We start from the raw sequence: 12,359 nt of genomic DNA, 5'->3' as shown, positions 1-12,359 counted from the left end.
GTAGTTTTGCTGGCAGATTCAAATGATGGCCATCATGCTCAGACTCCTGGGCTGCCTCCTGAAGTTTAAAAATCTGCCAGCAGTTACATTTTACTAACATATTGTTGTGCGGAATTAGGAGCAGCTCTAGCATTTATAATTCTTAAATTGTTTCTTTGTTTACTGAATCAGCAGTTTAAGAAACTGGTTTTTTTTCTGAATAGAATACATAATTTAAGAAATAAATTTCTGATAGTTCAGGGAGCTGCCAGCTTTGTTACAAGATTCAGCACATCTGATGTTTCTCACGTTTTTCCTTCAGTATTTAGACTGCCTTTGGTCTCAGATTCAGAAGTTGAAAAAAGACCGTTGGCAAGAACGACACATTCTGAGGCCCTACTTGGCTTTCGACAGCATTCTTTGTGAAGCGCTGCAACACAATTTGCCTCCGTTCACTCCTCCGCCTCACACTGAAGATTCAGTGTACCCGATGCCAAGGGTTATTTTTAGGATGTTTGACTACACGGATGACCCTGAGGTATGTGATTGCTGTGGGGGGATGGTGAGTGGATTTCGCGGTTGGGTTCCTGAGGCAATATTGGTCAAAATGTGATGTCCTCTCTCCCAGGATAGTGAGTGGTTTGAAGACCAGCAGCAGTTCTGCTGTGGTACTTCTGCAGAAATGAACTAGGTGGCCAAGTTACCATACAAAACAAATCTACGAGGAGCAGAATTTAGGGAGTGGGATGTTGTGATGCTTTCATTTAGGATGACAATGTTGATTGAATTCTCTAATCTCTAGTGAAACTACATTCACAGAGTTAGACTTTCCTTCCATAAAGTTGGTGACTTGAGTCTTTTTCCAGGCTGGGTATTTATCCTAATGTTTAAAGGCTGTTGTTTACTCCTCTGTTAAAATTTGTTGATGTGTATTGTGGAACAAAGGAGTGCTTAATTGGGGTGGGTGAAAGATACATCTGTCTCAACAGTCTGCCTCCAACATTCGTCAACAGCAGATATATAGTCAAAAGTGTATAGGAAAAGAATATATACTGCTTTCCCCAAGGAGGTCTTTTGTACCTCCCTTTGCTTTAAGTCTGCTGCCTTTTACCTTCATTTATTGGCCCCTGGTTTTCGCAGTGAATGAGACCATGATCGTGTGTTTTTTCCCCTCGATCCTGGCCATGCCTGGCTTTATTTCTGTATCATATTCCAGCTCAACTGTGATTATTTTTTTTCCAGGCTGCATGGCGGTAGCCTGCATGATGTCTCCACAGAGCAAAGGAAGAAGCAGATGCCCCATGAACTTATTATAATCATGATCTCTAATTTTGTTCCCATTGCTTTTTGTAATGAGTCCTACTATTGATTTTGCTTTAAACATCAGTCTGAGGTTTGTGTGGAACTGTGTCACGCCAGTTTCTCAGTCCTGAAGGATACAGGGCAGCTGAGACCTGACTGTTTATGTGGAAGTTGGACTATTTTTTCTCGCCTGTAAATGTATGTAGGATAGCTTGCTATCTGTAGTACCACTGTGTGTGTGATCTTTCATGAGTCTTAATTCTTATTTTACCAGGGCCCCGTCATGCCTGGCAGCCACTCTGTTGAACGATTTGTGATAGAAGAGAACCTTCACTGCATCATCAAATCACACTGGAAAGAGAGAAAGACTTGGTAGGAAGAGCTTAGCACTTTTTATATGCTGCCTCGTGCCTTTTATATGCTACCATGGCTTTGGTGCCGTTGGGGATATGCAGAATCCTGCACTGGTTAGACAAGAGCTAAAGATGTATGCAAAAGCTCTCCTAGAGCATTTGATGAACTTGGATTACCTCATTTAACTATATAAAAACTATTGCCTGGAATGCTGTGGGTCTGTAATATCCAGATAATAGAAAGTCTGTATGATCCAGGGGGACAGTGCCACCTTGGGAAGGGAATTCCTTGGTAATACAGGAAGCACTGCAAAAAACATGCAGACACACCTTATTCTTCATGGAAGTGCTGTGGAGAGTGTGGCTGTGTTATGCTTCCTGGAATTTTCAAGCAGCTGATTTGTTAGGGCACAGTGAGCCTTGAGCTGGTTCATTTGCAGCTGGCGGTGCACTGGTATTTATGAACACACTTTTGCTTCTTACTCCTTGTTGCATTTTTTCTCTTCAGGATTACCTGGCAGAGATAATTGAGCTCGCTCTTAGGAGTTGTTGCAGGGCCAGTAGTTTTCATGACTTTGAATTCAGCCGTGCCAGGAGGTAGTTGGGGCACTTCTCTTGGTTTCTGCCTGAGCAATATCTATGTGGGTAGTTAATAACTGACGTAGGTTGCTGCAGGTAATTGGCTGTGTCATGCTTACAAATGAAAACAACCAAACTTTGTCTAGTATGCAAAAAATGGGCAGGAACAATGTTTTTAATGATGGCACGTGATAAAGTTATTTTGTTTACAGCTGTTTGAATCAGCAGAAACTACAAGTTCAGGGTTGCTGCAGTTACTGGGACAGTCTGTTAATTCTCAGAGGAAAGTAAAACGCTAGAGGGAGACAGAAGATTTGCCAGAGAGGTAGAAATGAAATCAAGGAAATAGCAGTTTTTTGCTTTGTAATAATGACAGGTGATAATGAGCTAATTAAAAGATGAAGCATTTGAAGCCTGAGAGTTTCTTATATAACCCATTAGCTTAATTGTGCTTTGAAGTCATTCTGAACATCTGTTGTTTGGGGTTTGTTTTTTTCCTTTTTCATATATGTATTCCAGAATTACAGGTCACTGTGACTATTTATGCAAAACTATTTTGTGTAGCAGTGTAGTGTTGAAGTGATGTGACTACATAGAGATAAAATGCATCACTTCAAATCATAGTTTAGGCAATGCTGGTGTGTTCTTCTACTGTTTCCATTTTAAGTGTTCTTAAAAGTTTAAGTGGATTGATGGACACACTCTGGAAGGATTGTTGTTGTGTTTGTGCGCTTTTGTGTGAAATCTTGCCCAGAACTAAGCATTTTCTGTAACTTTATTAGTTGATCTTTACATCACATTTACTGTGCTATGTTCTGAACTAAATGTATCTATGGTTTTGCAGTGCTGCACAGCTGTTGAGCTATCCAGGAAACAACAAGATCCCTTTGAACTACCACATCGTAGAGGTACGGATTTTAAAGATAACTTCTTTTGTAGCTCCGTAATTTCACGAATAACATGTCCCAGTTAGTTCCATGATAGGTCTTTTAAATTACAGTTTGATTTGGGAGTCAGACAGAACCCTGTTGAATTCAACCAATGGCTTTTAAATGAGCAAAGTATATACAGTTGTGTACAGTTACATACAGTTGAGTGTTAGTTTTATGCTTTTTGTTGTCATTTTAGCTTGGTAAATGGGAGCTTTGGTCAAACACCAAAATTTCTTAGTCCACTAGTAATCCAGGGTTCTGGCGTTTCTCAGACATTTAAAGTTTTACATATGATGCTTCTAATGTATCACACAGTCTAAGAGATGGCTACATTTGAGTCACTTTTAGTTTAAAAAAAAATGAATTGAAACACAAGAGGAAATGGACACAAATTGAAATACAAGAAACTCCACTGAAATGGAAGAAAAATCTTTTTACTGCAAAGGTGATTAGACACTGGAAGAGTTTGCTCAGAGAGGTTGTGGAGTTTCTATCCTTGCAGAATTTCAAAACCTAACAGTACACAGCCCTGAGCAACCTGCTGTAGGTGACCCTGCCTAATGCAGAGGACTTTTGACTAGATAACCTCCAGCCAAACTCAGCTTTTCTGTGTGATTTTATATTTGGATCTTCTAAATGATTTTTACTGGCCCTGAAAAGTACTCGCAGTGAAATAGCAGTGTGCTTCCTCTGGGGTATCCTCCATATTGGAGAATTTTGAATAACTGTAATATGTACCAGAGGAACAGCATAGGTTTTCTTTTGCTGTGTCCTTCAAGGGTCTGTTTTCAAGATGCACAGCTGTACAGAACTTCATTAATTTCCATCAACAGTTGAAAGGGATGAAGAGATTTCAATAATAGTAACAACTTCTCATATAAAGGCTTTATGAAAAAGTAACTATAAGTAGGAATTTCAGAGCTAATTATAACAAGAAATAATCTTCTGCAGAAGATTTATCTTAACAAAAGTGGGACTGAGAATTCCTCTTCACACCAAAATGCCAAATATTCTGAATGCTGTAAAATTACGTTATTTTTGGTCAGCTTGTTCTTTTTGTACTCTGAATTCAGAACAGAGGAACCTTAAAATTTCCTGACTTAACATCAAAGTATCTTCAGTGGTCTTATTGTCAGTATCTTCAGGTACTGTATATGGCTGTATGCTTTATGCTCAGCTGTACATTAATGCCATTAAGATGGAATTACTGGAGAGAAGTGAAAGGCTGGTGTACAAATTCTTTGACTATTGCTGTAATAATTTCCTTTGTTATGCAATTTTGAGTTATTTTACAATATTCATTACTTGTCTATGATGGCTTCCTTTTAATGAAGCTCCAGATTTTTTAAGGCTTAGCATGCTTTTTTCCACGCTTTTGTTCATTCTGGTTACTACTGCTCCCTTGTAAGGTCTCTCTTAACAGTCAAGTTGGTGTTACGTTGCTTTCAAAAACAGTTTAACAGTTTTAATCTGTGAAATTTTGCTAACTTTTTCAGCAAGTCACAGAACTGTAGAAATAATACAGTCTAACAAATAAAGGAAAGCGTTATTTAAGGTTCAGAACATAAGTTAGGCAGAAGTAAATGTAGCCTGAAAGTGGTTGCCAGTACCTTCCCAAGTATGCTTAATTTTGAGGTCCCCAAGGCTCCACATCATAGTTTGTCAAGCCAAGCACAGAATGTTCCACGCTACGTGGAATCTGTGCAAAACACTGAAATGCAACGCCTTTTCTCGCAGTAGCTTATTATAGGCGGTTATGTGGATACTTCTGGTAGCTGTGAATGGAGAGTGTCTGGGCAGCATCATTGGCTGGATTGCTGTGCCCTGTTGTGCTTCTACAGCTTTTTGTACAACTTAAACTCAACAGAGGTCAGACATTCAGATCATCGGTATCCTGATCTTGCTTGTGGCCTTGTTATTTTCACAGAGTATGGTATGCCAGTTTGAAACACTTAATCTGAATGTTTGATAATGAACATGTGATGAAAATCACAAATACAGTTTTATGCAATATCTCAAACAGATAATGACTGATCATTGAGTTGGTTTTATTTCCTATCCTGAGAAAAGGAGTACTTTTCTACTTAACAGAGTCGTCCCCCCTACCTTTTTGCCGTATCTGTCTTAACAGTCCAAATTGCACTGTCACAGAAAGGTTCTTCAGCTCCTTATAGTCTCTTCATGCTTTCAAATCCTTCCATAGAATAACAAGTTCTAGTCAACATGTTTTCATGTGGTGTTTGTAGAGTCTATAAATGGATGCTGATTTCTTACACTAGTAAGAAGATTTTCTAAAGCTTACTCATTTAAACTTCAATTCTTCCATGTTTATTTAGAACAAGTTAGAAAGGAAATTGACCAACCATAATGAATCAAAGTTTCCTGATTCCTTTGATGTAATTTAAATGTAGTTGAGAATGTCGTGCAAAATAAACAGAAACTCAGAGATGAAAGTTGTACAATGACGATCTTTTTGTAGCCCTTAAAGATCGATCTTAAAGCCATTATAGGTCTTATTATAGGCAAACTTGAAAATAAAACCATGAATGATGACTGCAGGATTGTCTTCAGTTTTCTTAGAAGGGTCCTCTACCAAGGGGTACTGAGCATATATATTTGTTAAATGAAATGCTGTTTGTAATTTTCAGTTGAAAGTTGAGGCTTTATTTAAGTAAGTTTTTGTATAGGAGAAAAGAGGTCATGATGGAAAAGATATAGCCGTCATTTCAATGCAAATAGTCTTTCATACTAAATGCTTAGGCTTCATTTAATATGTTTAATATTTATGTTTATTATTTAACAGGATAAGATGATTTCTGCTTTTCTCAGGTCATGTGGTAGCACTGTAGTAGGTTATATTATAACTAAGCCCATTTCTACAGTTACATGGTGCATTTGTTAAGACATAATAGATGTATAATGCTGGTGTTGTGCTAGTATGAAATAATAAGGGCACTTAGAGTGGACTGTATTAGTACAGCATAGGGTTACCACTACCTTTATAAGTTTGTCTCTCTTTTTCCCAGAACTGGCATTTGACAGAATAATATAGGCCTTTTGGGGTATGTAATTGTTAAAGATTGAGGGCTACTATTGTGAAGCTGAGGCTTGTGCAGGGCAACATCAAACTGTGCTACTATGCTCTGATTCTGTGCCTTCCTCTCCTACAGGTAATATTTGCAGAATTGTTCCAACTTCCATCTCCACCACACATTGAAGTCATGTACACAACACTCCTGATTGAACTGTGCAAACTTCAGCCTGGCTCTTTACCACAAGTTGTATCCTTTTTGTGCTGCTGGAGAGCATTTACAGAATGCAGTCTTTATTTTGTTTGCTCTGTAGATGATGGGGTAGCAGTAAATACTGGCAGTATTAATATTTTACAGCAGCTGCATGAAACTTTGCCTGTAATGCTCACGTGAAAGAACAGCACAGCCCACTTGGCACAGGTCTAGATTTGTGAAGTGGACAAGACACTTCATCTTTACAGACAATGTTCTGGTACTTCCTCTGACCTTCGCAAGAAGGGCTGTCTTGGTGAGGGAATAAAATGCAGTACTCCTGTTTGTCACTGCAGCCTGTCTCATTCTGAACAATGTGTGGCATGGTCACAGACACAATAAAGGCTGAGAAGGAAAGGAAGTTAGAGACTTGGTCTTTTGTTCCAAGAACTGTGTGAGTGTTCCTACTCTTTTTTTAGTAGGAAGAGTAGCAGATGATTTAGAGGAACTTGCCTGAGTTCCCACTCAGTGTTCCTACTAGGAGCGCATTCAAAAGGTCAATCATCATCTGTCAGCTCAGACAGCATGGCTAAATGCTGAGGAAGGAGGCATGACTCCCAGCTAATTCTGGCTGTTACACTGCCCCTACTTTGCTTCCATTTTAGATCATGTTAGATCATCGTTTTAGATCAAGCTACAGTCTCTGAGAATGGAGGACGGTTAACAGATGTCTATCCGCTGGTAATTTCATGTCCAAATTTTCATTCTAGTTCATGATACCACTCACTGTTTGCGGATCACATAATCTGAATTCTTAGAGCTAAGTCTGTTTCTAGAACTGTGTGGACAACCATGCAGAAAGTTTATAATGTTGATAGAGTCACCGTAAGAAGGATAAAGCACTTGGGTAAAGTCAGTGTAGACTTACTTTCTCTAAGCCTTCAGTGATGATCAAAGACTGTTTGAGGGTCAACATGTGACTTACCTAGTACTTTTCTGTTAACCTTAATAAGAAACTTTCAGCTTGCACAGGCCACAGAAATGCTCTACATGCGTTTGGATACAATGAATACAACATGTGTGGACAGGTAAATGTGTTTTGGAGACAATGAAACATATTCCTCAATATCCAGTGTACAGGAAAAATGAAGAGGTTACAGAAAGAGTAGTCGGAAATCCTTGTTAGAACTTCTTGGTGCTGTTCAGAATGTTTTCTGGGCTCTGGCTTTGAGCAATCTGACGTGAAGGTGGAGGACTGACTGCTTGCCTCTCCTTCCCAGAAACACTCCCCCGGAGGTCACAAGTCTGTGTGTACAGAACAGTTAAGATTGGTGACAACTTTTCCCTGTTCGAAGCTGTTCGTAGTTGCATAGTACTCCCATTATCTAGTACTATGCCTGCTCCCTAGTGGTCTGGAAGGCAAGTTGGAAGTACAGTTAATGGCGTATGTGCCACCCAGAGCAGGAGAGTCGTGGTGATTTTGCCCTTTGAGTGAAGTCTGCATTGTGTAGGAGTGCTCTTAATTAGTCGTCAAAAATGTGAGTCGCATATTCAGCAGTAATTTTACATTTTAATTGTTGGTTTAATAGGTCATCTCTTTGTATGAAACAACAGAACCTGACAGGCTAGTTGTCCATAAAAGCTTCTTTCAGATTCTCTGAACTCAGTCTTTTGTATCTGTCAACTTAAATACCTGTTTAATGCTTTAATAGTTTTAGAGTTTAGGCTTGCCTTTGAAAAGTAGAATGCATTTATAAGAAAATCTCAACTGAAAGTTTTCCTGCAGTTCTGGTATTTAATAGACCTTTCTTTTTCTTTTAATAAAGATTTATTAACTGGTTTTCCCACCACTTGAGCAACTTCCAGTTCCGTTGGAGCTGGGAAGATTGGTAAGTTTCTGTCCTTTTGATTCGAACCTGATATTGCAAAAACCTTAAAATTTCAAACTTATCCAGGAAGTGTGGCAGCATAATGGCCCGGTTAACTGCTTTCCTCCAGCTCTTTAGAGATCTTTCTTAATGTGTTCACAACCACTCAGTGGTAGATTATCTTGATAATCTCTTAAGTCACTGTGTTGTCCGTGGTGAACTTTGTGATAAATCTCAAGCCAGTATAAGCATTCCCTAAACAAGGGAAGTAGAAACATGTTTTCTTTAATTTGTCCTGCACCCTTAGTCGCTTGGTAGCAAATTTTCCAAAATGACTCCCCAATTTGCTCTGACTCTTTGTATCATGTATTCATTCTGTAGTGTTGCTCTCTGTACTACCCTAAACCTTTCTTGATAACCTTTATCCTTGAGACCTTGTGATCTGTTTCCCTCCTGCCAAATCCTAGCCCCAAAATTCCAGCAGACCTGGCACTGCCATCCCTTCTTACCATGCCAAATCTTGAACTTGCATCTCTAGCAGGAGCTCCCTGGACTCCATCAGTGTCTAACCACAGGTTTCCCTGAGCTTTCCGTTTCAGGCACCCATGTAGCAAGCCACCTCGGGGTTGAGTTCTCCCTACAGTAACTTATGCAGCCTGCTACTGTACATGCTTTCTGTAGATGATCTGCGCAAGTGCCCTTGTGGAGAGGGATGCAGACCTTCTTGTGATACGTTTTTGTGGCTTTACTTAAGTTTCTTGTGTTGTCCTCATCTGGAGTTAAGTGCTTGCTGGCTATCCTGGTATACATTCCTGTTGAGTGAGCAGGCAGCACTCTTCAAAGAGCTGGTTTTGGTTTGCCTGGGTGTTCCGCAGTGGCAATGCTTCTATGAGTTTCTCTCACAAGCTGCCATTTTTCACAAATCTTGCAGTATTTGAGACTTTATCTAAAATGCATTTGAAATCAGCCAGAAGTTCAAAAATTCCTGTGAGGGAGGAACAGACTATGAAATCACACCAGGTTCCTTTCCTAAGGAAAGGGAAATCCAGCTAACCGTAAGCACAAATTATTTTTAATCTGTTGGGGGAAGGGAAGCTACTTGAAAATATATCACATGGAGATGAGATTCCAAGAATGCTAATGGCCAATAAGGAAACAGTAATAAACTTAACCTCATTGTCTTAAAATTGCCTACACTGTAAAATTGTGTCAAGCGCACCAGTTCTCCTTAGACCAGGATTGTTCTGTACCTATTAGACCAAGCCAAAAAGAGACTAAAGCACAAATTCTGCTGCTAAAAGCTATCACATTCTGTCCTTTGATAGGTCAGATTGTCTTACTCAGGACCTTGAAAAGCCCAAACCCAAATTTGTGAGAGAGGTTTTGGAGAAGTGCATGCGGTAAGTAAGATTTGTTGATAGTTGCATTCAAGGCAAAGTTTGATCTTTGCTTCTGGATACTGTCAGATTCCTTTTAACTTGACTCTTGTCTTAAGCATGTCTGTTCTTACAATTCTGTTTCAGTTACGATATGAGTCTCTTGTTTGTATGATTTTAGTTTGGTTTACCTGCTGCAGGACACTTGGGGCATTACTTTAGAGGGAGGGAGAAGCGGGTGGAGCAGATGGTAGTGAGCTATCTATCCCAGGTATGCACACCTGTAGTTACAAACAGACACGTGTCACCATAGGCATGGAAAGAAACAGAGTTTAGGCAACATTCCTGGAAAGTATTCAGCGCTCACAGAAGTGGAGGGAACTGATAATGACTTACACTAAAAACTGAGAATCTAATCTTGATTCTTCTAGGTGCCTCTGATGTTCACTGACAAACAACCAACCCTCCAAAGAAACAAAAACCCCAAACCCAACAACAAGAGTACTCAATTGGAGCTGGACTTAAAATTGTTGAGATAGAGGGATATAGGAGAGAAAAAGGACAAAGTGTTCAAAAAGCCTATGCTATTCAGCATCCTACATGAAAACTTTAATCTGGTTTTGAGTGAATTCAGTATAGGAAGTGTGAAAGTATTGTGCTGCAAACTGAATGCAATTTTTCTGTGGTACTCTTCCATTTCACTGAAAACTCTGGTATTGTTAGGAGTGAAATAAGCTGGAAACTAAAATGAAGACATCCAGTTTAATATATTTTTTCTGCTTTGAATAACAAAGCAGTTGTTAGACAGAAAACTAGTCTTCCTAGTTTTCTGCAGCACATCTTGGGCTTTTGCATAAAACATTCTACCAGGCAGACTGTAAATCTTTTCACAAGCCAAATTAATTGTATGAGGATGAAACTCTTGCAGCAAGAAGTTCAGACAGAAAGCATCTACTAGTAAGTTTGGTTTACTTAGCTCTTACTACCCAGCAAACTACCATTCTGTTGTATAAACATCCTGATTTTTGTTCTATGAAAGTTAAATACTAGAAAACTATTATAAAGCAGTCACTTTAGAATTAGCCCTGGTATTCTTCCTATTTTAATTCTACTGCTGTGAAACTTGTTATTTCCAGACTCTCCTATCATCAGCGAATAATAGACATTGTTCCTGCAAGTTTTTCTGTCCTCAGTCCTGCTAATCCAGTATGCATTTACAAGTATGGAGATGAAAGTAATAGTAAGTATTAACGTTACTTAGAGGTCAAGTTGAAGAAAATAGTGTTTCAGAGCAAAGGAACACAGTAGATTGATAGTAATATCAGTTGTCTTTATAAAGAAGAATACAGTTGAAATAAATAAGCATGATTTTCATATGGGTAAATATGCTTCACATGAGCAATTAATATATATTAAGCCTGGATCTCTGTAGTATAATCCTCTTTGTTACTTTATGAAGAAAAGAAAATCCAGATAAATGAAGTTACTCTTGCTGAGGTGGTTGTGGTGTTGTGCAGCATTGTTTGCCAGAAGTCAGCATATGAAGTGATATGTTAAACTCCATGAAACAGTAAAGATTTTACCAGCAAACCTGGTTTAATGAAGCATACAGAGGCAGCAGATGATGTGAAGATTGAGGTAGAGGGGTACCTTATTATTCCTTTCATTACTCAGTATAAAGACAATCCTAAACGTAAAAGTGTGATAATCAGCGATACTGTGAGGAAAAACAAGGAAGCATTGTATTTTTAGGAATTTGGTGGAATCTGAAGTAGAGCTTTAGACAGGAGAGTGTGAGAGTGATTACCTGACCTCAGCTCTAAAGGTTCTACTGAAAGTTTTGAATTTAACGTGAAGACCAGGAAACGTGTTGAGTCATTTTATGGAATAGCAATGTGGACAATGATATTGAACCAGCTACTTTTAGGTGTAGCTGGGAAATGTACTTGTTTCTCTGAGAGGCAAACTGATATTAAAAATACTCACTTGCCCTCTACATATTTTTGACCTCTTTGCTTTTCTTTAGGATCTCTTCCCGGATATACTGTGGCACTCTGTTTAACAATCGCAATTAAAAATAAGGCCAGTAATGATGAAATCTTCAGCATTTTAAAAGATGTGCCTAATCCAAACCAGGATGATGATGATGGTAAGATATATGCTGTTAGGCTTTGGTAGGCTGTAGTGTCTTTTGTGTGTAGACTGATCTACCATCCTTTGGAGCTATGAGTGTGGTTTTTAACAGAACTGTATTCTTTCCTTTCTAATAGTGGGTTTCAATTTATCAGTGAATGGAAATAATGCACCATTGTTAAGAGATTTTTGTAAACATTTATATGTAGAGGCAGCCCTGTTTTTCCTAATAGAAGTAATCTGGTGCTTGAGGTGAGTTTGCTTGTGATTATTGACAGAGGTAACATGAAAGAATTTAACATTTCCTTTGCCTTCAGCAACAGAGTGCAGTTCAAGCTGTTATCCTTACCCAAGATTCAGTGCTTGTGCTCTGTCTGAGAGCTTCCCTCACCTCGGTGCAGCCCCATGACAGATAAAAGAGCCATCACACTGGCTGTAGTCTTCCATAGATACAAACTCACGATGGGACTCCACTCATGTTCTTTTTGGCTTTGCAGACACAGACAGCATTGATTCCTAAAGCCTGCGTGTGAGTGCGAGAAGAAGGGGAGACAGAGAATTAAGAAGTGATCTTTACAATGGGGACAGCTTCAGTATTTCTTTAATATTTGCA

At 39.0% G+C, this 12,359-nt stretch overlaps 1 protein-coding gene across 2 annotated transcripts in view; it reads left to right on the top strand.

Moving 5' to 3' along the window:
* Positions 1 to 12,359, top strand: part of NCBP1 (nuclear cap binding protein subunit 1) — a 30,867-nt gene that overhangs the window by 6,598 nt on the left and 11,910 nt on the right. For both annotated transcript variants that reach the window (XM_063319853.1, XM_063319852.1), the window contains exons 8-16: positions 302 to 517; positions 1,556 to 1,653; positions 3,058 to 3,121; positions 6,316 to 6,426; positions 7,393 to 7,457; positions 8,196 to 8,258; positions 9,563 to 9,637; positions 10,750 to 10,853; positions 11,640 to 11,762. In XM_063319853.1, the coding sequence (XP_063175923.1) occupies positions 302 to 517; positions 1,556 to 1,653; positions 3,058 to 3,121; positions 6,316 to 6,426; positions 7,393 to 7,457; positions 8,196 to 8,258; positions 9,563 to 9,637; positions 10,750 to 10,853; positions 11,640 to 11,762 (919 nt within the window). The remainder of the gene's footprint in view (positions 1 to 301; positions 518 to 1,555; positions 1,654 to 3,057; positions 3,122 to 6,315; positions 6,427 to 7,392; positions 7,458 to 8,195; positions 8,259 to 9,562; positions 9,638 to 10,749; positions 10,854 to 11,639; positions 11,763 to 12,359) is intronic.

The sequence above is a fragment of the Chroicocephalus ridibundus genome, chromosome Z (assembly GCF_963924245.1).
Source record: "Chroicocephalus ridibundus chromosome Z, bChrRid1.1, whole genome shotgun sequence".
In the NCBI taxonomy this organism is placed as follows: Eukaryota; Metazoa; Chordata; class Aves; order Charadriiformes; family Laridae; genus Chroicocephalus; species Chroicocephalus ridibundus.
Note: the sequence above shows the minus strand (reverse complement) of the source record. Positions and strands in the feature narration are given on the sequence as shown.